Raw genomic sequence first — 26,969 nt, 5'->3', positions numbered from 1 at the left:
GATGAGGTCTAGATTTGGGGTACCCAAATGAAAATGAGGTCCAGTGGAAGATTTGGGATACAGGGAGTCAAATAGAGCTCCCCTGCAACCCTTTTGGATTCAGTGCAAGGATAAGGAGTTAAATGAGGTCTAGTAGCAGCATAAGAGTCCCCTGTAAAGGAATTTACAGGCCCGAAAACCTAGAATGATAAAAGAGGTTTATTATGGGGTTTGGAAGTAAAGTTAAAGTCTAGTTAGTAAAAGGTGTTAGGTAAAGAGTAGAGGGCTGCACTTTGTGTGATCCTTTATCACTTTTTGAACTTTTCCCCTGCCTATAACTCTGAAATTTGTTTATGATATGATCTTTTATCTAGGTCATATATCTATTTGGAGCTTATCTTGGTAGATGGTGTAAGGTATCAGTCTAACTCTATCTACTAGACTTCTTTCCCAGCAGTTTTTATCAATAGTTATTCTTTCCCTCTCTAACTAGGGACCTTGTACTTATTGAACACTATACTACTGAATATGGGTTTTCAATGAGCTCTGACCCTCAAATTAAATTCAACAAGCATCTATTAATAATTACTATTTGTAATGTTCTCTGATTCGGTTTCTTGGAGGTCTTTGTGGAGCCTTCGTTTCAGTTCAGTAATCACTACAAGTGCAGCCAGGGGATAAAATCCAAATCCTTTATTATCTCTTTCAAAATTTTGTCTCCTTTCCTGGGGCCTGTTAGCTTTCTTAGAGGCCTATCTCTCTCCTTGGTTCCTAGAGCTTGAGCTTCCGCCTGTCTTCTCTGTCCTCTGAAAGCTTCTCTGAATGAATCCTGGCTGAGGCTCCTAGTTTATATATTCCACACTGAGTATAAATCAATCATTATATCACTAGGAAACCATTATTTGTTGTAAGATTAAATCAATCATACTGAACCATGCTAAACTAGATAACCATTGTCTCTTATCAATTCTACTGACTTAGCTCCTTGTTTCAGGTTCAGAGTTCTGGCCCATAACTATTTTCTTTCTGCCATCTTGCCACACTGCCACCATGGTATGCATGAATGTCCTAGCAGATGCTCTCAAAAATATCCTAACAATGCAGAAAATCAAGGAAAATACAAGGTTCTCCAAAGCATTCTAACAATGCAGAAAATCAAGGAAAATACAAGGTTCTCATTAAGCTGTAATCATCTGGTTCTTACTGTTATGATGAAGCATGATTACATTAGTGAATTTGAGATCACTGATGATCACAGAGCAGAAAAAATTTCTGTGAACTTCTTGGGTAGACTAAACAAGTATGGGTAATCAGTCCCAGAACATATGTTCAATTGAAAGATCTGGAAAAGTGACAGAATAATGTACCATCCCATCAGTTTGGACTCATTGTGCTTACAAAATCTCAGCTGGCTTCATGTACCATGAGTAAGCAAGAAGAACACACACAGGAGGAAAAATCTTGGGATTCTTTTCCTAAGGGTGTAAAGAATTCATAGATATAAAATGTTCCAGTGTACTACTACTACTACTAATTGTTATTTATATGCCACTTGAAGATTTGCATACATTATTTTTATTTGATCCTCACAACAACCTTGTAGATGCAATACCTGAACCTGTTTTATAGATGAGGAAATCTGAGAAAGGTTAAGTGACTTGCCTAGAATTACAGATAATTGGATGGCAGGATCCAAATTCAGGCCTACCTGACTCTAAGTTCATATATTATGCCACATTGCTTCTTTTTGTATCTGAAGATATTAAATACTGGATATGACTCTTTTCAACATGATTCAGGCCAATTCCAATAGAATTCTGAGAATTATCTGCACCCAGAACGAGGACTATGGAGACTGAATATGGATCACAACATAGTATTTTCACCTTTTTTGTTGTTTGCATTCTTTTTTTTTTTTCTTATTTTCTTTCCTCTTTGGTCTGATTTTTCTTGTGCAACATGATAAATGTGGAAATCTGTATAGAAGATTCTATACAGATAGTGAATACATATTGAGGATACAAAGACAAAAATGAAAGAAGTCTCTACTTCATGGCTACCATAGAGTATATCAAGCAGATTATGAATGTCTCTAGTGCCATCAGAAATGACACTTCAGGCTTTATTCTAATGAGTGCAAGGTTGGAAAGGTAGATTGGAATCACATTGTCAAAGGCTTTAAATTCCAAATAAGAAGATTCCAAATAAGAATATTTTAGAGGTAAAAGAGAACCAAAGGAGTATTGGATTTACTGAATAGAGTAACACAATGAGATTATACTTGAGGAGAATCACTTGTGCAACTATGTGATAGATTGAAGAGATAAATATGAAGATTAATTGAATAAATACTTGAGGTCAGGAAAAAGAGACAAAACGTGCATTTATTAAATGCTTATTATATGGTCAGCTAGATGGTACAGTGGATAGAATACTAGCCCTAGAGGAAGACTCATATTCCTAAATTCAAATATGGTTTCATATGGTATCGTGTAAAAACTTGTTTTTATTCATTGCTTTTCTCAGCTTTGTAGGATATTTTAATGGGGTTGTAATCTGAACTATTTTTTTTTTTTAACAATATCTTATGCCAGTTGCTTTCTTTCTTTTGATTTGTGATCCTGTATCATTCATATTGGCATTCCTTTATATTTTAAACTTTTTCTTGAATGTTTGCAAAATATATTGCTTATTATTGCTATTGTGATTAATTATATTATTTAACCTTCCAATTACTTGAACTTTCAAATATGGATTTGCTTTCTGGTGCAATCTGTGAATATGATTGAGTAGTACTTTCTTTATTCAAAAGTTCTAGACAGTTTTCTACCATTATTTCCTTCAGTTTAGTATTCAAGTTTATAGTTAATATCTAGTTATATATTTTATGTATATTTATATTTCATATAAATATATTTATAAATATAAATGTGTTTTATATAAATATAACATAGGTCACATGCATATATATATATATACATGCATATGTATATATTAATACACACACATATATTTGAGCTTTAAGGATAGCTAGGTAGCTCAGTGATTAGAGCTCCATGCCTAAAGTCCATACCAAATCTGACCTCAGACACTTACTAGCTGTGTTATCCTGGGTAAATCATTTAATCCTGTTTGTATCAGTTTCCTCATCTATAAGATGAGCTGAAGAAGGAAACAGAAAATTATTTCAGAATCTTTGACAAGACCATCCTAAATGGGGTAACAAAGAATTGGGCTGAAATGACTGAACAACCTACATATTTATATGTATATAATGTTCTTCACAGAAACCTATGATCTTTAAATTGTCTTTATATGTCTTGTCTTTAAAGTCAATTGCTTTGGTTTCTATATTGCAGCCGTCTTTTAAGAGCTCATAGCATATAAACTCTTTAATCTCAAAGGCGAGATGAATGATGCGGGAAACTCACAGAGGGAGAAATGGAGCTCCAGTTTATTATGTATATAGCCTTGTTGATACATATTTTTGCAAGTGTGATCAGCATGTGAACAGTAGGCAATCCCCAATCACCATTCAGAGAAGCAGCTCATGGTCTTTGTGTATGCAATGGGAGGAGAGCCAATCCAGCAATTTAGCAACTCACAGGTGAGAGGTCTTGTCAAGACATCCCTGCTCGTGACAGCAACTTAGCTGTGACCCTTGGACTCCCATTCCTATGATCACAAATCATTGCTCCTTGCTCAACAAGGGCATTTCTGTAACATGGCAGAGAACTTTTCAAGTTGGCCTCGGTATTCCCTCTCAGCAGGGTCCCATGACTCAGCAATAGTTCTTGTAATCTGTTCTTTTAATGTTACTGCCTTTTTCTTTTCTCCTGGCAAATTTTCTTCCACTTCTGAATAAAAATTCCACCTTTGTTCTTTTTTCTTTCAAAGTCTCTATTTCTTGGAGAATGTATCCATCATGCCATTTAGGTTCTGTATTTGACTTTTCCCCCCTATTCTGTGTTTAGCGATCTGTTATCAGATTTAATTTTGTACCATTTTGTAGTTGCTTGTTAATGTTCTTTATCTGCAAAATTCTCTTTTTGATCAAGGAATCCTGGTTCGTTTTCATCCTTGGCATAATACTTATTCATTGACTTCTCTTTGAATTTTTACTTATTCTTGATTGTCTTCATGAACCTTTATGTTGGTTCATTTGCTTGTGAGCAAATGCTTCTGAGTGAGATTTCTATTTGGGATTTTCCTCTTCTCTACTTTACTTGGTGATCTCACAAACTTCTATGGATTTAATTAATATGCTGATGATTCTCTAGCACTAACTCTCTCTGACTTCCAATTTCCAATTGCCTTTCAAATATCTTAAACTGGATGTTCAATAGATATCTTAAACTCAATGTGTCCAAAACAGAACTCATCTATCCCTGTGAACTTACCTCCCTCCACTTTCTCTATAATCCTCCCAGTTCTTCAGGCTCAGAATCCTTTTGGATTCCTCAATCTCTCTCACTTCTTATATCTGATCTGTAGCAATAATCAAGACTTGTTGATTTCACCTCTGTAACTTTTTTTAAATATAATTTTTACTGTCTCCTTCCTCTACATTAGAAAAGACTACCACTTGACACAGATTTGTAAATCTATATAAAGCCAATACTATGTATACTTCTATTTATCAGTTTTTTTCCTCTGGAGGTGTATAGCATTTTCTTTCATAGGTTTTTCACCTACTATGTGCTAGGCAAAGTGCCAAGTGCTGGGAAGACAAAGAAAGCCAAAAATTTTTCTTGGCTCCCAGTATTATAGGGGTTACAAGTAAACATTTATGAAGAAACAAAGACAAATATACATACATATATATGTATATGTATAGTATAAATTAGAGATAATCAACAGAGGGAAGGCACTAGCATTAAAGCTATTCAAAGTTAGGTTTCTTGACTATATTTTTGTAAGCTATACCTAAATTTCAGGAAAGCATTAAAAATTTTCTTTTTCTCTATATTTTCATGGAGAAATGTGGCTTCAGATGGATTTGAGTTGGTTGAATGACAAGATACCAGTTTTGAAGCAATTCTCTTATAAGGTGACACAAGACTTTGCTACTGACCTGATTGTTTCAACAGCTTGAGCAAAGGCCAACTTAAGTATGCCTTTGATTATTTGTAGGTTAGATAAAACCAGGAGAAATGGCTAATATGATAGACAACAAAATTGAGATCTCAATAGGATGAAAATCTCATAAGATTAAATTTAAGAAGGATAAAGTCTTGCACTTGCGTCAAACTAATCCTAAAAAATTATCAGATGGCTTTTATGAACTGTGAGTTTACTATGTCAAAATTGTGTCATAACTAATAAAAAAGCAACCAGGTGGTATAATAAATTTCTATTCATTGCAATTGGGAAGACCTGCATTTGAATCCTGCCTCATACTTCTCAGTTGTGATTGGGCAAACTATTTAACCTCTCTGTACTTCAGTTTCCTCATTTGTAAAAAGGGGTTAAGAACAACAGAGTTCTTGTGAGGAACCAATAACAAACATATATAAAATGTTTTGCAAACTTTCAAGTGCTCTATAAATGCTATTTAAAAAAAACCCAATAATTTGTTCATAGTTTGGATGAACAGACATGATAGATTGCTTGAGGAAACTGGTAGTTTCACTGTACTTCTCTGCCTTGGAGACCATATCTGAATTATTATGTCCCATTTAGGGGATACTTTTTTTTTTTTTTTGAGAAGGGAGGCACTAATAAAGGAGTTTGTCCAAACGAAAATGATCAGGATGGTCAAGAGGACTAAATATTAAAGATCTGTTGAATGGACTGGGGAAACTCCTCCTGATATGGTAGCTATTTTATAATCTCTGAAGGGCTGTCATGTGGATGAGGCATTAGATTTATTCTGTTTGACCCCAAAGGGTTAAGAAGCCATAGGTAGAAGTTGCAGATAAGTAAATTTCAGTGAAAACTTCTACAATAATCATCAAAACTCCTTGGTATTCAGTTAAAAAAAAAAAAAAGAAAGAAAGAAAAAGAAAAATAGATGAGTGAGAAATACAAGATAAGGAAGAATCAGAAATAAACTCATTGAGGAAGAACTTAAGGTCTAACAAAGTGTTGCTAAGAAAATTGGAAAACTAGGTGGCAGAAATTAGTTTTAGATTAACATCTTTATATCATATATACCACAATAGCGTCAAAAGGTAAAAATAACCCAAATAGTAAATGTCATACCATTAAAAACAACAAGAACAACAACAAATCTAAGAAGAGAAAGGGAGCAAATACTATTCACAGCTTTGGCTAAGGGAAAGTTCTTTACCAAACAAAGCAATCACAAAAGACAATTGGGATTATAAGCAATTGAAAATCTTTAACATGCCAAAAAAAAAAAAAAAAAAAGAAGAAAAGCTATCTTTTAGAGGAAAAATTTTTGCATTAAACACCTCTGATATCAAAGATATAGAGAGAACACAAATATAGAAAACAAAAAGCTATATAGCAAAGGCTAAGTTATTGATCAAAGGATAAGAATGAACAGTTCTCTAAGAATTGAAAAATCATTAATACCCTATGTGAAAGCAGACAAAGCCTGTTTCCTCTTTTAGAAACATTAAGAAAGCATTTAAAAATTAATTTAAAGAAAAACTGTCAATTCTGAAACAATATTGTGCTCTTTTTCTTCAGCTTAGAAGAGATTCTTCCCTTGAATTAGGACAGTGAATTGACAAGAGACCCCATTGAAAGTTAGGGCAGTATTGAGTTAGAAAGGAGAATATTTGACAGAAATGATCAAAGAATGGTTTTATGTTTTGTGGTTGTATTTAGGAGACCCAAAGACATAAAGATTGAAACCACAGCTTTAATAAATAAGCATTGGCAAATTCTTATTTTTCTTCATTAAAACTATTAATTTAACAGTTAACTTAATGATTTATAAACAGTCCAAGGTATCTTTTCCCCATCCAAAATTTCTTATCATTCTCCACTGTATCCACTCTCAGTTCAAGCATCCTTCCTAATCAGAAGTCCCTGAGTTCAGGGTTGTGCAAATTTATCCTCCACCATGAAGAGGAATGGAGGTGGGGATGGGGAATCAGCAGTTAGGAGCAAGGGCAATCTACTGTCTGAGAGAGATTATTAGGGTCTAAAGGAATAAACAGAGAAGTGGGACTCTATCTCCTAACCAAACAAAGGCATCAAAACGAAGAAAGAAAGGCTCAGAGGGAAAGGAGGCCTAGTGTTTGTCGGAGGAGATAAGACAAAAAGTCTTAAAGAATGTATCAAAGAAAAGATGAATAGTTCAAAAGTCATGACTTCTTGGGAAAGATCCATAAAATCTCCAACGATTGATTAGCAGAATCCTAAGGTGAAAATTCTGAGGTACTCCTAGCACCTCTCATATCTTCTTATCCTTGCTATGAGGTAAGGTTCAGAGGGTGCCATAGACACTGATCTTGGCTAAAGAGATACTCTCGAAGTAATCATTCCGACCCTTTTCATATAGGACGTAGATCTGGGGGGTCCCATCCCCCCAAATCTGAGCTCCCTCCAGAACTGTCAAGGATGAGTAACCACTGGGACCTGGCCACAGCTGAATCGTGTCTTTCCACCATGAAGTACCATTGCTGAAACTCCAGCGTATAGTCAGATTTACCCCTAGAGAAAAAGATGAAATGAGGTGGTATTGCACACAGTAGAGACTTAATAAATGTCTATTGAACTGGAAAACATGGGAGGGAAACCACAAAAATGAAAAATGACAGTCCGTTATCTCAGGAAGCATACATTCTATTTGGGGATATAACATGTTTAAACAAATAAACACAATGAAAAGACAATGTAAAGGGAGAAGTCAAGAAACATGAAAATGGTGAAGGAAAGATTACTTTCATCTGGGTGACTAAAGTGGGCGGGGAAATACAGACCATGGAATGGGTGAGTATTTGAAATAAATGTTGAAGGAAGAGAAGAATGTAAATAGGTAGAGATGTCTGATGAATTTGTTCTAGGTTGGTTTGAATACAAAGAACCAGGAATGGGCAGTATGCAATTGATAAATGGTGAGTAGCATCGTCTTTTTGGATCTTGAAGGGATCTGTGGGAGAAAAAGCTATAAAGGGAAATTGTTACTAGACTGAGAAAAGCCTTATATAAAGAGCATGGATTTTGTTTAGTAAACAATGGAAAACCAGGATAGAAGCAGAATAATAACAGCAATATAGCAGTTTAAAGTTTGCAAAGTGTTTTACAAAGAGTAACTCATTTTATTCTCACAACAACTCTGGTTATGTGTTGTTATTATTATTTCACAAATGGGGAAACTAAGCAGATAGAAATTAAATGATTTGCCCAGAGTCATATAGCCAATAAGTGTTTTAAGGGTCGATTTGAACTCAGGACTTTCTGACTATAAAGTCTAGCAGTCAATCTACAATGCCACCTGGCTGCCTCTAATGATGTAGGTAGATATTCTTTATTTTTGGTTTGGATCTGTATTTTTCAATTGGGAGTAACTTTTACTGAGCAAATTCCCTCTGCCAATGCAAATCAGCAATTTTCCTGCTATTTCAAATGGTTATAAAGTTATCAGTTCAAGTGATTTGTCCACTCAGTGTGTGTTAGGCAGGATTTGAACCCAGATTGGTTCCATTCACCACACCAGACTACCTCTCATTAAAGACTACCTTTCATTAATATATATAATAAATATAATAAATAAATATATATTATTAAAATTATTTTAACAACTGTGTAAAGGATAGATTGCAAGAAAAGTAGAAGCAAGGAAGTCTTTGCTATGAGAGTAGTAAGAGTAGATAAAAGGCTTGATTTATGTTGTTGATAGCAGTGTGACTAGAGAGTAGAGAATAGGAATAAGACATTCTGGAGATGTAATTCATGTGGCAGAGGAAAAGGAGAAAGAGAAAAGGGTTGCATAGGATTCTGAGGGCAAGGAAAGACTTCCCTTGCCCATCCCAGGGACTTACGATGTTCTGGATGAGCTGGATTTGAGAAGAAGACCAGACCAGATCTGGTGGTCACAGCACCTGCAGCTACAGCAGGGTCGATGAGCTCTTTGTCAAAGGTCACATCTTGGAGCTTAAGGGTTTCACACGCATCATAGCTTCGGAGAATGATTCGGCAGTGACAGTGATAGTTATTCTGATTTCGGGTATTAATTACGATGGTACCATCAGGGAGTTCGTAGGGCTGAGGAAGCAGCAAGTCAGAGGCTTCAGGGGAGAAGACTCATTCAATGGAGAAAGTGAAATGTGGAAATGAAACTGAAGAAAGCTAGGGTATCAAACACATAGGACTCTGGAGGAAGCAGAGCCTGAGAGTGGAAAGAGTTAGTGGGTTGGGATGCTGGAAGAGCAGGCACTTGCGTCTTATAAAGGGGATGATGCTAAGGGAATGGGTGGGGAAGTAAGGAGTTCTGTACTTTTAAATTTCTTACCTGACACTCATCAGGACTGAAATCATTTGGCTTCTTGAGTTCCCCAAAAGGAATCCCACTGATATTACCGCCATAGCGCCAGGATGTTCCTCTGTCATCACTAATGAGGCAGGAGACCCCATCACGCTCCAGGGTTCCATGGCCACAGACAATGAGCCGACCCTTATATGGCTCATAACGCTTCTACTGAGAAAAGAAAATATCATGATATGAGATGGATATTAACCTTTTCAACTCAGGGATTCTAAGGCAAGAAATAGGCTTCCTTGGTTCTATAAAACCAATCTGAGAAATCTCATACTTTCTGAAGCTCCTTCTAGTCTTCTAATTATTGTTTTCACCAGTATTGGAAAGTCCCAGCCTCTAACCTCAACAAGGATATAACAAGGAAGTTATATTAAAATCTCCAAATCTCTTTTTTCCCTAAATAAGCAGCTTTTCTTTTTTTAATTTTAATTTACATTTTTAAAAATTAATTTTATAATTATAACTTTTTTTGACAGTACATATGCATGGGTAATTTTTTACAACATTATCCCTTGCACTCACTTCTATTCCGAATTTTCCCTTCTTCCCTCCACCCCCTCCCCTAGATGGCAGATAGTCCCATACATGTTAAATGTGTTATAGTATATCCTAGGTAATATGTGTGCAGAACCAAATTTCTTGTTGCACAGAAAGAAATGGATTCAGAAGGTAAAAATAACCAGGAAAGAAAAACAAAAAATAATAAGCAGCTTTTTTTTAGAACTAAACTCTGTGACATGGAAATTTTGCCATCTTTCAAATGCAAAGTTCATTTAAAAAAATCTCATTCTCTTTTTGTCCACCTGCATTTTGGATTTCCTTCACAGGCTAATTGTACACTATTTCAAAGTCCAATTCTTTTTGTACAGCAAAACAACTGTTTGGACATGTATACATATATTGTATTTAATTTATATTTTAATATATTTATCATGTATTGGTCAACCTGCCATGGGGGGGGGAGGGGAAAAATTAGAACAAAAGGTTTGGCAATTGTCAATGTTGTAAAATTACCCATGTGTATATCTGGTAAATAAAAACTATTTAAAAAACTAAAAATCCCATTCTTTCTGACTTTCTAGAAAGACTAGATGACTTTTAAAAACAGCAAATCTATAATACTAAATCAGATTCTTGGCCAAAAAAAATCCTTCTAGAAAATCTCACTCAAAATAGTAAGTCCCAACTCTCCCAGAACTTTGCTCTTCTAGGTCATTTTTGGGTATGTTAATCTTGCCTTTTAAGGGAAATTTCCTTCCAGAAAGGCCCAAACTCCTGTTACTATAATAATGATAGAATTGTTGCATTGGAAGACAACTCAAGAGTAACACCGTCTACTGCAGGAATCTTCTCTGCAGCCAATTCCTGACATAGTTATCCAGACTATTTGAAGATGTCCAGTGGAAGAAAGGGAATTTAATACCTGATAAAGAGGGCTATAATAGTTCACATTTATATAATAAATGTTCATTTCAAAAAGCTCCCCTTCCCACCCTATCCCAATCCAATGACCTGAATGCCAGAGCCTGGTCCTGGAGCAAACATTTCAGTTCCAATATCCAAGGAGAGGTTTCTGGGTGGGCTCCAAGTGATGCCATCATCCTTGCTGCACACCACCATGGTTGAAGCCACAGAACACCCATCATAATGTGCACAGAGAGAATAAAAAAGGAACATTGTGCCCGTTTCAACATCCCCAACTATGGCCCCCAGGTTCAGTCCATCAGCAACATCACCATCATCCACTATAAATGATGTGGCAGACCATGTGGCACCTGATAAAAATACAGGATCAAGATATAGGAGTCAGATTTTCAGATCCCATTATACTCACCTTCTCCACTGCCTAGAGTCTCATTTCATTTTAAATTTAGCATAATACTTTGTTTAGACTAATCGTTCTTGTCTCCTAGATATATGAATACACATTTTATACCTTCCTTCCCTCAATTTTCCACCTCCCATCAATAGACTGTAGTCTTCTCAGTAAAAGCTTTGCTCTATATATCTGTATTTTTCTATCTCTAATGTTATTGTAATGCTTTTGTACATATTAGGTACTTAATAAATGATTGCCAAATAAATGGCTCAGTTATTTGAACCTTCAAGGCAAACTGTATTCCTTTACCCCTTATCCTTCCCTCAGAATCCAGGTACCTCCATCTGTAGACCTCCGCATGGCAATGAATTTAGCGCCTTTATCTGACGAAGATGTCTTCCGGGCCTCTGCAAAGGCAAGAAGGGTCCCTCGAGGAGTGGCTGAGATCAGTGGTATTCTGAAAGTGTCTACACTCCCGATTCGTTTGCCACTCACCCAAAGGAGCTGCTCTAGAGTCACCAATGGATGTACCTGCAATAATAGGACGAGAAGGAAGGCAAAGTAAGAGGTGGAACTGGGGGTCTCTGATACCTAATCCCTGAAAGGCACTCCTTAGGGTCATAGATTTAGAGCTGGACTCCTATCTCTCAGAATTTTATGGATGTAACCAAGGCACAGAGAAAATAAGAAATTAAGAAACTCATGAGAAACCAAGGCACAAGGCCTTGTCAGAGTTATAGCCAGTAAATATCTATGGTCATATTTGATTACAAGTCTTCCTGGCTGCAATTCCAGTCTCCTACTAAACCCCCAAAGACAGTGGATATACCTTACAGGACTAGACAGCAGGGAAAGAGACTCCTGGGAGAAGCTGAGCATAGAAGGGCCAGGGATGGCAGAGGCTCTAGGGTTACTGATAAAGATTCAAGAATGTGGGTGGAAGCCCGAGTTTCTCCAGGGGATCTGGAGGAGAGCACGGAGGCTCTGAAATCTGGGACTAGGAGGGGAGAAAGGCTAGGAGTGCTGAGTTAGGTTTTTGGGAAAGTAGTTCAGAAACCTAAGTTTCCAGTCCTTCGAGATTCTTTGATAGCCTGCAGGAAGAAGAGATCTGGGTGCTCAGACTCCTTAAAGATGCAGCAGCAGAATGTTCACTGCGGGGGTAGGACAGAAAGGAAAAGCTTTCAGTGCTTGGGTTCCCAGGTGGGGGTAGGTGGGAATGGGGACTTAGAGAAAATCCCACATTTTCAGGAGTTTCTATGCTAGGTCCTTGAAAGAGAGATGAGGAGCCTTAGTTGCCTAGATTCCTAGAGAAAGGTGAAAATGTGGGGCTCTGACAGCTGGGAGGGGGCGAAGGAGAGGGAGTCAATGTGGAGGGATGCACCGGGGTATGTAAAGTTTGGGGGAGAGTGTTTGATGTGTGTGTGTGTTGGGGGGTGGCGGTGGAAATTCATGTGGGGAGGGCCTAACACAGGGAGCATCCCGGGTTCCGTAGGGAAGTTGGGAAGGGGTCTCGGGCGGGGGGAGACACGGCTGAGGTGCCCGTGACTCTCTCTGAGGCTCAGAGGAGGAGGCCGGGAGGTCTGGCTCAGAGGCACTGTCCCAGGAGAAGTGATGATGGACGGCTGCAATACTGTGTCCCGCGGGGGGACACCGGGGCCAACGGAGCGCTCACCAGGTGGAAGTCATCGGCCACCAGCGATTTCATCAGCGGCGGCAGCAGCAGGAGACCTAGCAGGGAAACCCAGAGCCCGCGGATTCCCGGGGTCTCCCGGGACGCTTGTCCCTTCTCTCTCATGGTACCTGCTCTGACGGCAGACACCGGTAATAGCGCAGAAGAGCCAAGGAGTCAGAGGACTATAAGCCGAATCCGATCCCTAGCCCTTTAAAAAAAACAAAAAACAAAAAAACCCCGCCCGATTCATACTAAGTCGGTAACCCTTTAAGCGCACACGGCCGCTTCCTTTCCCCTGTGACGGACGATACTGCGGCGCCTCTGATTGGACAGCGAACTCCCCCTCCCGCCTTCTCCCTCCCTACTAGTGATTCACTGGTCAGCTTTAGGAAGCACATTTCCGATTGGCTATCAATCCCCTAGGGAATTACAGGACAGAGGAGAGTCCATTGGCTGAGGTCAATAAGGAAAAAAAAAAAAAAAAAAACCCCAAACGCCCCGAGCCCTCTGATTGGCTTCAGAGTCCGGCCTCTGGAACTTGGGAGACTTATTTAAAGCCTCCGAGGGCTGTTAAGAAAATGAGACGCGTGCAGTTTGTGAGGGAAGTATTTTTATTAAAATCAGCAGATTATAAAACCTCTCTCTGGAAGCTTAGGGAACGGGGAAGGGAGAGAGAGGCGAGGACGGGGCTGAGGCGGAGAGAGAAGCTTCTGAGGCGAGGTTTGGTCATTTCGCCTTTTTCTTCTTTTCCTTAGAGCTGTCGTTCTTCTTCCCCAGTATCTTCATGAGGTTCTTGGGCATGTAGTAGGGCTTGGCCAGGGAGCCGTCATTCCGCTCCAAGTCTTCCACTGAGCCAGGAACCACAAAGACCCGCGTGAATTCTTTCCTTTCCCAGCCCCACCCACTTTTCCATCTCAGTCAAGAGGACATTTCTTGGGCTGCTTTTCCTTGGCTCACTTTGGTTTCTAATCCATTCTGCTACCCTCTACCATCCTACGGGAGAATTCATCGCATTCACATTTACACTAAGGACTATTTCCCTCCATCCTGTTTCTCACCTTTTGAAAGTCTGCCTCTCCTTCAGTCTAGTTCAGATGTCTCCGGCACGAAAGCTCCCTCTCAGAAGTGTTCCCGTTGTCTGGGTTCGCCCAGGCCTTGCTCATCCTAGCTCCGATCTTTTCTAGCTCACTGACCAAACACTTCCCTCTCTGAGTATTAGTTTCCTTTTAGGAAAAACCTGGTATCTACATGGTACAAAGGGTAGGGCACCCGATTTAGACTTATGACTTGAGTTCTAATGTGACCATGCACACTTAACTCTGTTACTGATCCACATATCTTTGTGCGCCTCCAGTTCTTCAAGTATAAAATGGGATAACAAGACCCACCTTAAGTTGTGAAGATAAAATTAGATCATATTTGTAAAGCACGTTGCAAACTTTAAAATGTTTTATAAATGTGAGCAATAATTATTATCTGTAAAATGGAGATTAATAATGCTTTCAGTGAATTACCACAAACTGTGAGCTATTACCGTATTTCTCCTAAAGTCGAGTTCTTTGTGTTTATTTTATATGTTTACTTTCTTGGATTTTACATGATCTATATACTGTATTTCCATACTCTTCTTAGAAAAAGAAGTACTATCAGAAAGTGTTCTAATCTTTGTAGTTCTCTCAGCATCTTTTCTAGTGTCCTGTCCACAGGACTAACTTAGTAATTATTTGTAGAATGGAATTTTAAGCCTTTCATCTCCCATGTAAATTACTGTAACAGCTTCTTAATTGCTGTCCTAGGTTTGTCTTTTTCCTTTCCAAACTATCTTTCATACAATTTTCTTATAGCACAGATCTGGGCAAGTCTTTCTCTTGCTCAGAAAGTTAATGATTCTCTCGCCTCCAGGAGAGAATACACATTTCTGTCAGATTGAAACCCTCCATAGACTTATTCTCAAGTCTCACCCCTCCCCGCCTTTTCCCCTTGATCACTTTCTGTTCCATTTAAAATGGATTACTAGCTTTTCCCAGACCTCAGCAGTCCATTTCCCATCTCCTTACATCTGCAGAAGCTATCTCCATGCTTGGAATGAACTCCTTCCTCATCTCTTTCTTTGAGAATCCTTTTCTTTCTTCAGATCTTAGATGCCATCTTCCTGAGAAAGGCTTCCATGTTCTTATGTCATTCCTATCCCATTTTTTAGTGCTCCTTAGCTTATTTATATCTAATGTGTTGCATTCTTCAGGAGAATATAAGTTCTTGGAAGTCAGAGACTTTTTCACTTTTGTCTTTCTCACTTTTTGCAGTGACTTCCACATGTCAGTACTTTATAAATATTTGTTGAATTGGTATGAGATTCAGGCCAGGATCCCCCATCCCTTAACCCATTATGTCTTTTGGCTTGCAGCCATAATTTTTGGCAAGATCCTACTCCCAGATCTCTTCTTGGAGGATACAGCAAGAGTTAATACTCCAGTTTGTTGAAGGCACAGGGGAGTGTGTGGGAAGCTTCATAGGGAGGGACATGTTCCAGGAGGAGGGGTAATACTCACAGAAACAGAGGAAAAGAGTGTCCACACACATGCTGAAGACACTGAAGAAGCCAGAAGCAATGACATAAGCACCAAGGATGGAGATCTGGAATATAGAGGATGCTGATAGAAACTCAGAAGAGTGAAGGCTCTTGGAGGAGGGAGAATCCAGGTGAAGGGAATATTTAGGTTCCAAGAAGCAGGGATGGAGGGAAGTCACTCACCATGATTGGGAGCCAAAAATAATTGAGGTTGGGAGAACGAAATTCCTCCTTCGGGGCTGGGATTCGGCCAGTGAAGAAAAAGAAAGAGAGAATGCCTGGGGACAAGAAGAAGGCATCAAGTAGTGATGAAGCAGATCTCTCATCCTCCCCCAAAATTATGTTCATCTCTTCTAAAAGTCAAAGGGCTTTTCTCCCTTCCTCCACTGGTATATGTTCTCCTTAGAGAATCGTATTTCTCTGGGCCCTGTGACAAAATGATTAGCTTTGGAATAAGGATCTGATTTTTCCTGCTGCCTTTACTTTTTACCTGTGTAACCTTGGATAAGACAATTAACTTAGTTAGTTGGGCCTTAATTTCTTAATCTGCAAAGTAAGGAGTTAAACTAAACTTCTAAGTTCCCCTTTAGCTCTAAATTGTGGGTCTTGTGAAGTTATATTACATCTCTGAGCCTTGCTTTCGTTCTCTGTAAAATGAGAGGGAAGGAGGGAGTTGGATTAGGTAATCTCTCTATAATCTTCTGTCTCTAAATTCTATATCCTTACTCACCAACTCCTGAAACCACCAGCAGTTTTCCAAAGAAGAGCAGCAAGTCTGTCACTTTATCTAGAACAACTACCCTGTTGACAGAATTTGGGGAGTTATCTCTGGGGTAGGGGAAGTTTAAAAACAGAACAGCTATAGATATGGGTTGGGGGTTGAGATGAATAATTAGGAATTTTGGGAGAAAGCAGAATGGTGGACCTTTATAGGTAGAAATTCCCTTAAGGTAGGGAGACAGGGACTGAATCTTGAGAGATTTGAAGGAGTGAGATGAAGGATTTGACACTGACCTAATAATGTTTCTCATGAGCAGCATGAAGGCATTTTTAGCAGAAATACAGAAATTCTTCCCATAAATAGCAATCTGGGAGAAGAAAAACCAGAAAGATTCCTAATACATTTTCTCCTCCTTCCCAGTAGTTACTCTGTCTGCTAATAGGGATGGGGATAGGGATAAGAGAAAAGAGAGCCACTGAGGGTTTTAGGGGGTGGTTTACTGGAAGTTAGGAGGGAGGGTATATATTTTTTTGACAGTCCAAAAGGTCTCACCATGATGTATGCATTTCGATTTAAGAATTTGAGGAATTTCTCCAGACACCAAAAGCAGCATTTGAGACAACACATAAGACATCGGGTCAGGGAGTTCTGGGCTCCTGGCGATGGGTGTGGAGTAGAGTGGAGAGAAAAGAAGTGTCTGGTCAAAATCTCTCTAATCACTGACCAACTTTCATCTCTCCACCAACTGAAGTGGCAGACCCAGCCTCTTGTTCTCCTCTACCAAAACTCTGGTACCTGACCCCTCTGGTCCTACCTCTTAGTTTGTGGTCCAAGTACTCCAAGACAATCCTCACTAACTGGACCACAGTCAAGATTAAAGCTCCAAAGGCCAGGGACCCTGTGTGGTAACTGAGGAGATGAGACCACTGTTAAGGCTAGCCTTCCTTGAAAATCTAGACCTCTCCTCAGATACTAAGGCATTCCCTACCTCCCTCTAGTCCCCAGGGCTTTCCCCTTAGAACTCCAGGTTTCAGTCTCTTGACTTTACTGAAGTCAAGCTTCATAGAAAGGGGCGTGTTCCCAAGCATTCATTTCCTCAAATTATACTGACCGGAGAGTCCTGAAGAAAGCAGCACTCAGAGGATAGGAAGGGATATCCTGGGGTTTGTTGAAGGCCCAGTAAAAGGAAGCAAAGGCTCCAGCCAGGACACACTGCCCTAAGGCCAACACCCAGTTCAGTGTCCAAAGCAATCCTAGGATCCCATAGATCTGCAGATTAAATAGTGAACGCTGGACTGGCCCAGAAGAGGAGTAACCTAGGAACTGGCAATTTAGACCTGGACACTTGGCAATGGAGAAATTGAGTTGGCTGGAGAAATTGACCTGAAAAGGAGAAGAAAGCATAAAGAAGAGCCATTAATCACTTTGTGCTAGCTTAGGCACTATATTAGGCAATAAGAAATGATAAGACAATAATCTCAATCTCTCCTGCCTTCAGATTTGAGATCTATACCCCGTTCCTCCCTTTTATTTCCCAACTCATAAAATCACCCATCCTATAGAACATAATAGAATTCCCAACCCACCCTCTACGGTCCTTCCCCTTAAATATCTGTATTATTCCCAAGCTTCCTTACCAGGGGATTACATGTTTTATTGATGACATCTTGACAGCTTGAGTCACTGTCATTGGAAACCCACCATCCATACTGAGGTTGTCCAGATGTGGCCAGATACCCAGCGAAGAAGTCAAAGAAGCACAAGATAGAGGAAGGAGGTCTGGATTTGAGGTCAGAGGATTTGGGTTGGAATCCTGGCTCTATTACTTAGTACCTGTGTGACTTTGGACAAATCAATCAAGGCTTTATTAAGGGCCTACAATGTGCCAGCCACTGTACAAATCATTTAATCATGTCAGGACCTTTTTCCTTATCTGTAAAATGACTAAGTAATCATTTCTGGCTCTAAATCCTATAATCTGATGATAACAGAGAACATGTTAGGAATAGGGAAGAATGATTCTCAATGCCATATGATCAAGGAATAACAGCATCCCCCATTAGTAACGAGGGCCTCTCAATTCAAAGAGACACATAGTTTTTCACTACATCTTAGGGCTCCCTATGGACCACAAAAATTGGGATATTAGTTCATAGGGTTGCTGAGACCTCAGTCAGAGGATACAGAGTTGTCATGACCCAATAGGCCACACATATGAGCAGGAAGACAAAAGTCAGGAACGGGAAAAACAAGGTGGATGTCATCTGCTTCACGGCCCTGCAGAAACAGAAGAAACATTCTCACTCACTCATAGACCAAACTACATCCCTTTAATTTCCCAGTTACTGTCTTAGGTTTCTCTGCAACATTTTTATCCTACCACTCCCATTATTTTGTTGTTCTTCCTAATCACACTCTCCTGCCTCCATATTTTTATAGAGTTAGAATATATTATTCAGTTGTTTTTAATCATGTCCAACTCTCTGTGACCCTATTTGGAGTTTTCTTGGCAAAAGTCCTGGAGCAGTTTGTCATGGAGCTCCTTACCATGCCATCTAGTTGCCCTAGGGATTAATGAATATAGGTTCCACGAAAGTCATTATTGGTAATATGAACTCCATACCAAAAGTGAAGTAAAAGACACTGAGGACAGTTTCCTCACTTGTAAAATGAGGGGTTTGGCCTTGACAATCTTTAAGGTTCCTTCTAGTTCTAAAGCATAATGATTTAATGTATATGATTAGAAGAGGAAGTGGGGCAGCCTTCCAAGGGGAGACTGAGAGACAACAAATGGAGAATCTGAGGGACACGTTGGTACCCTTGTGATTCTAAAGGAAACACAGAAAGGCCTCTAGCACAGTAGGTAGAGGATAAATCTTTCTGTGGAGGTTTTATGAAGACATGAATGAAGATTACATAGCATAGCAAAATATGGTAAGGTTTGCAGTCTTTTGGAGAATATAGCACTCACAATAGTGAAATCAATTAAACATCTAAGTAACTAAAATTGACATCTAAAAGTCTTGTTGAAATTTTAAAATGCATAAAATATCATTGGTTTAAAAAGCTTAAAAATTCCACGTTCCCTTCTTGAAAGAAGCAAGAGCAGAAGCTTAAATTGAACCAAGACTTTTGGGACTGCAGAGTTTATAAACAATGGCAACCTTTGAGGGGAAGTGTGTAGAGAGAGAAAAGGAACCCTTTTCCTTCTCCCCAACCCTAGCTGCTTTCGAGTCAAAATGGGATAATAACCTGCCCTGTTGTTCAACTTTCCGATCATCCCTCCTATCTTTCCTGTCTACATCGTCCTTTTCCTGATTCTCCACATATCTTTGTTTTTTCTCTCTCTGATTTGCCATTCCTCTCTAATTTTTGTCCCCTTTTTTGCCCTTCCCCCCAATCCCACTCTTTTCTCACTTTTATACTCTCACATCTCAAATATCTTCCCACTCTCTTCCCTACTAACTTGCTGGCTTCCTCCAGGAGAGCAATGGCTATCCGGATCCTTTGTCTGAGGAAGATCAAAAGCAGCAAAAGAATCCCCTCCAGCATGGAAACCATAATCACTATGGAAGAAATGGGGTAATAGGAAATCATAGGAATGGTGGAGAGGAGATGAGGAATATAGAGTTAGGACGCTGGGGTGTACGGTCAGTAGCCCTGAAGGGAAATATGGTGGGGTTGGGAAAGGTCAGCGATATAATTAGTATCTGGCAAGGGGCATGGGGAAACAAGTGATTTTGTGGGTTAGGGCTCAATCTGTATGGATAGGCTTTGGTGGATTTTAGAGAGCTTGGGGATCTAGGGTGTTAAGGGAGGAGGATATGACTCACAAGCAGCTAGCCAGGTCTCTTGCACATCTTGGTAAGCAGCAAGGTTGATGGTAAAGCCCAGTTGGGAAATCTTAGCTCCTCTATCCCGAAGTATCTTGTATTCCCTCCAACAGTGGTAGATCGCATATGCAAGAAGCCCTAGCACTCCCAAAATCAACACCAACACCAAGGGTCCCGCCATAAGGCGAAGTAACAGCAAAAACAATAAGCTCAAGACCAGAGATATAGCCAGGGTACTGAGAATAGAAAGGGATAGAATGAGGGACACATGTCCTTGAAGTTCTTGTGTTTTTCATACTGCTCCTGAAGCTCCTAAATGTTCAGAGCCACGTCCCTTGTCCCTCATCCAAGGGAACTATGTATTGTCTTTCCCAAAGCAGATTTTCTTTCCTTCCAAGTCTATTAAGTTTGTGACCTTCAGTAGTCCTTACTTCCTCTAATTATTTTCCTCTCCTCTTCTTCTAAATCAATATCCCCATGTTCCCTGGGGCTGGGGTTTCAGAGTAAAGGGACTGAGGAAAGGAGAAGATTCTGGAAAAATGTGGCAACTCACATTAGGATCCAGTACCAGGACTGAGCAATATCTTCAAAAATCTTGGTGCTGATTTCTCGGGCATTAAGGGTGTCTAAGAGACCACTGAGATAAAGGAAAAGGGTCAAAGTAGATATACAGGCTAAAGGTAGGTGGAAGAAAGAACAGGGATAAAGAATAAGAGAGAGGAGGGATATCTCACTTGATGCCTTGAGTGATATTGGTCATGTTCAATGGAGAGTCAGGAGGAATCTCAGATTTGATAGAAGGTATACATCGGCCCAGAGCTGCAGAAGATAATTCAGTGAAGATTAGACTCATCTGCAAACTTCTAGCCAATAAATACATGCTGGATGTAAGAATGGTCAGCTCCTGCTTCCCTTGGGAAGCAAACAGAAATCTTTTTTTTTTTTCCCCAAGGTCTTTCTCAAGAATTTTATTTTATTTATTTTTTTTCTTTTTCTTTTATTAATTTTTATAATTATAACAATTTTTTTGACAGTACATATGCATAGGTATTTTTTTTTTTTTACAACATTATCCCTTGTACTCCCTTCTGTTCCGAATTTTTCCCCTCCTTCCCTCCACCCCCTCCCCTAGATGGCAGGCATTCCCATACATATTAAATATCTTATAGTATATCCAACAGAAATCTTTTTAAAATATGGGCTTGACTTATTCCAGAGACTTGCTTCAGAGATCTTAGTGTCCTTGAGGTTCACACAACTTGCCCCTCACCTATTGCTTTGTCCTGGACTCTTTTCTCTCTCTATACTCACTCTTGGTGATATTATCATCTTTTATAGTTTCAAATAAGCATTTCTATTCAGATGACTCTCAAATCTACTTTCCTGGGCTCTATCTCTCCTGACAATGATCTCGAATAATCCCAAACTAAGTGGCTAAATCTCCTGGATGTTCCATGGGCATCTTAAATTTATCACAGTCATAACATTGTTATTCATCCCTACTCCAAACTTCCCAAACCAACCTCTTAATCATAATCACTTAGGTTTTCTAATCCAAGAATCATCCTTGATTATTTTCACTTCACATCCAATGAATTTCACTAACAGAATTCTCTATTCACATTCCAACCAACAGTTCAGTCCCTTATTCTGGATCTGAATCACCATCTTAGTCTTCTGATTGGTTTCTCTGCATCCAGTCTCTCCCTTCATCAATCTGTTTTTTACATGAATGCTAAATAGTCATTCCTGATGATCTAACCATGTAATAACTAGGGAAATCAGGAAAAATCTCTTAAAGAAAAACTTTAGTTAAATCTCAAAGGAAGTTAGGTTTTCTAAGAGGTGGAGGTGAGGAGAAAGGGTGAAGAGGGACCTTAATTGGAATATATGTGTAAGAAACCTGGAAACATAGATCATACTATGACATAAGAGATTCTTTTGTTAAACACCAAATGGAGGAATCTGTGACTGGATTTGGAGAGACCAATTGTGAGATTATAATAATGACCCAGCTGAAAGATGCTAAGGACCTAGACTAGGATGGTTGTCTCATTAGTAAAAAAATGTTGAGAAAGTAAAGTGAACAAGTCTTGGCAACTTATTTGATATAGAGGGCATAGAGTGGAGTGGATGGGGCAGGAGATGGGTGAACTGATAGTGAAGAGAGTTAAAATGACTAAGATATTGAACCTAGTTGATTGTCATTGGAAAGAGGGAAGTTAGGAGAAATGGAAATTTTAAGGGAAGAGGCAATGAAAACTGTTTTAGACTTATGCTAAATTAGTGTGCCTATGGGACTTCTACTGGAGAGATCAAATGGGCAACAAGAAATACTGGCATGCTGTTCAAAGTATGTGCTAAATGCAGAATTGATGTATGGCAAACAAATAATGTGTTAAATGAAGTCCAGTGCAGGGAAAAACACCCTGGATAGCGAGCAACAGAACCCCTGGGCTCTGAATGCCACTAACTTGCTGAGTAATCTTGGACAAGTCCCTTCTCTCTGGGCTTCCAATTTCTTCCTCTGAAGCAGATGACGTAGAGAGTCTTTTAAAGTCTCTTCCACCTGTGTGGTTTTGTGAAAGGACAAATCATTTACAAACCTGGAGTAGAGTGTAGGAGGAAAGCAGGGCAGAGCTCCAGTTGCAGACTTGAAATCACTTTCTGGAGAAAGGGATAAAGATACAATATCACAAACACACAGTTTTGTACATACAGTCTCACACACTCTCATTAGTCACATACACACATAACACACACACACACACACACACACACACACACACACACACACACACACACACACACACCCCACTAGAGGAGAGATGAAGTAGATCTCATGGAGAAGAAGGGGAAGATTCACCATCTGAGTGATTCATATGGCCATTTACCCTTAGAAAAGCTTTAGCAGGATTTGGAATCCTGTGTGTGTGTGTGTGTGTGTGTGTGTGTGTGTGTGTGTGTGCATGCATGCATATGCATGCATTGACTTACCATTTCTGGATTGACACTGGGCTGGCAGAAGATCAGGGATGAATTGAAGACATCCTTCACAGACTGAGACATCTGATCAGGATTCACCATCCAATATGAATCAGGGCAGGAAGAAACACAGATCTGTATAGGGTATATAGGTAGGATATGACAGGGAACTATTTGCTAGTCTTGTAAGACATTTTTAGGGGCTAAGAGAAAGAATGCCAAGATCCCCAAGGAACTCATTGAGAGGGAAGAGGCATTGGAGTTAAAAGATGACAAGTTAGAATTGGAAAATAGATAATTTAGTCCAACCTCCTCATGCTATAGCTGAGGTTAAGTGATTTTTTTTGAAAGTCACGGGTATGGGTGGGTGGGTGGGGTGTGTGTGTGTAAGAAAACAGAGCTAGGATTTGAATGTGGGTCTCAACTTCAAATCCAGGTCCAATTTGGGTTCCTAGGGGGCAGAGAGAGAACATAGGATTCCTTAAGGGGCTCTTCATTTTTAGGCTTGGACCTGGGTAGTAGGGCACTGAAGTCCATCCATAGTGGCTGTAATAATGCTAGTAGCCGTGATACAACTGAGGATATTGAAGTAATAGAGGTATGGCTTCTTTCTGTAAGGAGAGAAGGACCATAAACTCTGGTCAGTTAGCTGTAGACAGCTCATAGATCTAGAGCTAGAAAATGGTGGAGTAAATAAGAATTTAGGGCCTGGAATCAGGAAGCCTCATCTTCCAGAGTTCAAATCTGGCCTCTACTAGTTTGGGACTTAATCCTGTTTACCTCAGTTTCCTTATCCATAAAATGAGATGGAGAAGGAAATGAAAAACCATTCCAATATCTTTGCTAAGAAAAACCCAAATGGGGCACGAAAAGTTGGACATGCCTGAACAACAATAAAAATCTACTTCAATTTCTTTGTTTTATAGATGACCAAATTGAGATCCAGGGAATTCAGGTTCTTTGATGAAGGCATACTGGCAGGAAACTTTGGAGGCAGAATATGAACCCAGGCCCTTAAGCCTGGAATCAGCGTTTCCTCCAAGATTCCACATATTTCTTCCTTGAATCTCTCAGGTAATCAAGTTTAAACTCTCCTCTATCCTGAAATATTTTCTAACACATCATAGTATGGATTTCTAGATTGTAAGTTCTTTGAGAGCAAGTGTTATGCTATTTTTGAATTTTTTTGTATCGCTTATGTCTTGTTTTGGCCTTGTAAGAAATGTTAATTGAATTGACTAGATTCCCACAGGACCTAGCGTGCTAGGGACCTTAAAGATTTAGTAAAAACCTTGTCATTTTACAGAGGGGAAAAAATGAGGCCCCATAATTATAATGGTATCAAGTCCTAAGTTGTTGGAGAGTAAATATATTGTCTTTGCCCTCAGGGAGTAACAAGACAAAGATTAACACACAATTGGCAACAACAGGGTGCTAAATAATACAGTGCTGACTTTAAAATGTGGGCATTGAACAGGAGGAGCTCTCTGTGAGCTAGAGGAGTGAGAGAAGGGCTTGATGGAGAAGGTGGCATTCAACATGAGTCTTAAAAGAATGGGGAAGAAGCTAATTTCAAGTAGAATATCATCTATCCTTAGCTCCTGCTTCAAGAAACGAAGCATTTAGGATCTTCTCACCTGTTCTCTCCAATCCCACAATAGGCTCCTGTAGAATTCCTGGGATAAAGAAGTTGGCGAGGATCTCCATATAACCAGGCTGAGGGACAAAGAAGAGAAATAGAGGATACAGTAGTTTTAGGGATTTAGTCTTTTTGTCAACTATCTCTCTCTCCATCTTTAGATTCTTGGAAGGGAAAAGCTTACCCACAATCCCTACAACAATGTAGCCTGCAATGAACACCAGGAAGAGGACATAACAGATGACATCAGTGCAACTCCTAAGAAGAATGAAAGGATGAAAGAAATTTTTTTTTTTTTTTTTTTTTTTTTGCAAGGCAGTGAGGAGGGGTTTATGTTGTTGGAGACTTGGAGAGATCATTGGTTAGAATTTTTTTTTTGGAGTATATCAGGGAATAGGGGTTTTGGGATGTTACCTGTTCTTGATGGGCCTTTGAAAGTGGGATCATATTTGACAGCTTTCCCTAAGGGGGAGAGTGAAGTAAGACAGCTCAGAACTACACAGATTAGCATTGAATGATGTCACTTTGTGGGGCAGCCTAGTCTTTCCCACACAAATTCCTTCCTTTCCTCCCTAAGGTTAGCTAGTCCAAGCCCTTTTGCCCTTTCCCTCTGCTGCCAAGTACCCCTTTTCATTAACCCCATACTTCACTGGCAGAGAGAAAAGACAGAGAGGGAGGGAGATGGGGACAGAGAGGAAGATAAAGAAGAGAGAAAAAAAGAGAGATGGTGGGGGGATAAGGAGACTGGGAGAAGGGAATTGGGAAAGTCAGGTTAACCGGCAGTGGAGACTCCTCCCCAACCCCGCCTTAGATCTATATGCTTAGCAGACCTTTTTCCGGTTCACACCTCAGTGGCCTTGAGCCCAGGAAATAGCCATTACCTTAACTCCCTCTCTCTAGTCATGACTTTCTTTCCAATCTAATTTGGATCTTTTGTCATTCTGTGTCTATCCATCTTCTCTCCAATCCTCATCAATTTCTCTGTAACTCTCAACTCACCACTCTGCAGTTTTAAATTTATTAGCCCTCTGGGCAAGAATTTCCTGTATAGAATCCTCACTCCTGCCTGCAGGAAATGAGAAGCAACAGCTGGTAAGGAGACCTGGAGGCTGGCATCATTTTCATCAGGGGATTCCAGATTGTATAAACAAAGAATTAACCCTTGTAATGCCCTTGGCTCCTCATCTCTCTCAGGGATTTGTATATCCTTTCTGCTCAGCCTCCTAGGTTCATTCTCCAGGTTCTAAAGGAGAAAGCTGGGATTAACACCTGAGTTTAGTTAGAACTGTATTGCTCAGATTGTGGACACAAACTCTGGAGGAGGGGATGAGACAGTTATAATAATTCCAGGGTCATCTTGAAGGAGTAGGATGAGGCAGAAAAGCATTGGAAAGGCCCAGAAGCAAGGAAAAAAGCAGGAGGTATCCGTTTTCCACAATTGCCCCGGACTCTGTTCCTTTTCCTTAGACTAGAGGTCAATCACTGACCTGTACCTGTCTCCAGGAAGTCCATGGGGACTCACCCTCCCCTTCCTGATTTCCTACTGGGATATAGTTATTTGGCACTCTAAATGGCTCCTTTCCTCCACTCCCTCTTTCACTTTAGTAACTCAGGGGTTCAATTTCCTAGTCCTTTCAGTACAGAATATAAGAATCCAATTTCCCCCAACTATCATAAATCTAAGTATTACATCTCCTGAGGGGATTCTTCCCCTAAGCTTCAGAAGGCTCTCAGGGTTTTTTTCTTCCCTTTAGCCATCAGAGGAATCCATATGCCCAATCCTCCATCCATCTTCCAACAACCTAAGCACATAGTTCTTCCAGCATCCAGCATGTATCCTTTTAACTCTTGTCCTTCCTCCTGTCTCCCAGAACCCGGTTAAATCCTTCTCTTTGCCCCTCCAAACATAAGCAGCCTCTTTTCCTCCTGTTCTCAGGGATCCAACCCCTCAGCAATTCCCTTGAAGTCACAGAGATTTAGCTCCTCCCATGATTCTATAAACCCCTGTTCTCCCTTAATCAAACCCTTCAATTCCTAGTTATCTAGCCCCAAGCCTTACCATAAACCTCATCTTGTTTCTTCCCCATGACTACAGGAAGGCTCCAGAGGAATTGTTGCCTTCTCTAAGGAACTAGCTTTTTACCTCCTAATCTCTGAGCCCCACCTCCTTCCCTGTTGATGTCGTCATTTCTACTCCTCCCACTCACCTGTGGTTCTAAAGCACTGGCCCATTAATATCCAACTTACTCTTTTCCTTTCCAGGACCTTGAACATAATAAGGAACTGGAGTGAGGA

General features: G+C 39.8%; 2 protein-coding genes and 1 pseudogene across 3 annotated transcripts; 1 reads left to right on the top strand and 2 right to left on the bottom strand.

The window, feature by feature from the left end:
- Positions 1-921: 921 nt before the first annotated feature.
- Positions 922-1,561, top strand: LOC141566622 (small ribosomal subunit protein uS8-like; annotated as a pseudogene).
- A 5,230-nt stretch (positions 1,562-6,791) lies between these two features.
- On the bottom strand, positions 6,792-13,233 carry NEU1 (neuraminidase 1). The gene is made up of 6 exons (XM_074311412.1): positions 12,928-13,233; positions 11,594-11,786; positions 10,949-11,211; positions 9,410-9,592; positions 8,940-9,162; positions 6,792-7,608 (listed from the first exon to the last, which is right to left on the bottom strand). Exons 1-6 carry the CDS (start codon positions 13,048-13,050, stop codon positions 7,382-7,384), a joined length of 1,212 nt encoding a protein of 403 aa, XP_074167513.1. The 5' UTR covers positions 13,051-13,233; the 3' UTR covers positions 6,792-7,381.
- A 287-nt stretch (positions 13,234-13,520) lies between these two features.
- Positions 13,521-26,880, bottom strand: SLC44A4 (solute carrier family 44 member 4). Of its 2 annotated transcripts, XM_074311414.1 has the most exons (21): positions 26,734-26,880; positions 25,091-25,136; positions 24,859-24,935; positions 24,673-24,751; positions 23,547-23,646; positions 23,048-23,170; positions 22,657-22,717; positions 20,785-20,869; positions 20,604-20,687; positions 20,051-20,286; positions 19,684-19,783; positions 18,402-18,494; positions 17,855-17,954; positions 17,329-17,600; positions 17,032-17,126; positions 16,770-16,873; positions 16,511-16,584; positions 16,227-16,297; positions 15,680-15,774; positions 15,477-15,561; positions 13,521-13,775 (listed from the first exon to the last, which is right to left on the bottom strand). In XM_074311414.1, exons 1-21 carry the CDS (start codon positions 26,759-26,761, stop codon positions 13,654-13,656), a joined length of 2,130 nt encoding a protein of 709 aa, XP_074167515.1. In that variant the 5' UTR covers positions 26,762-26,880; the 3' UTR covers positions 13,521-13,653. The 2 variants fall into 2 exon arrangements, with proteins under 2 accessions (XP_074167515.1, XP_074167514.1); XM_074311413.1 differs by lacking the exon at positions 26,734-26,880 and having other exon boundaries at positions 25,091-25,290.
- Positions 26,881-26,969: the final 89 nt, after the last annotated feature.

Source organism: Sminthopsis crassicaudata, chromosome 4 (genome assembly GCF_048593235.1).
Source record: "Sminthopsis crassicaudata isolate SCR6 chromosome 4, ASM4859323v1, whole genome shotgun sequence".
NCBI classification, from domain to species: domain Eukaryota; kingdom Metazoa; phylum Chordata; class Mammalia; order Dasyuromorphia; family Dasyuridae; genus Sminthopsis; species Sminthopsis crassicaudata.
This window is presented reverse-complemented; position numbering and strand designations above follow the sequence as displayed.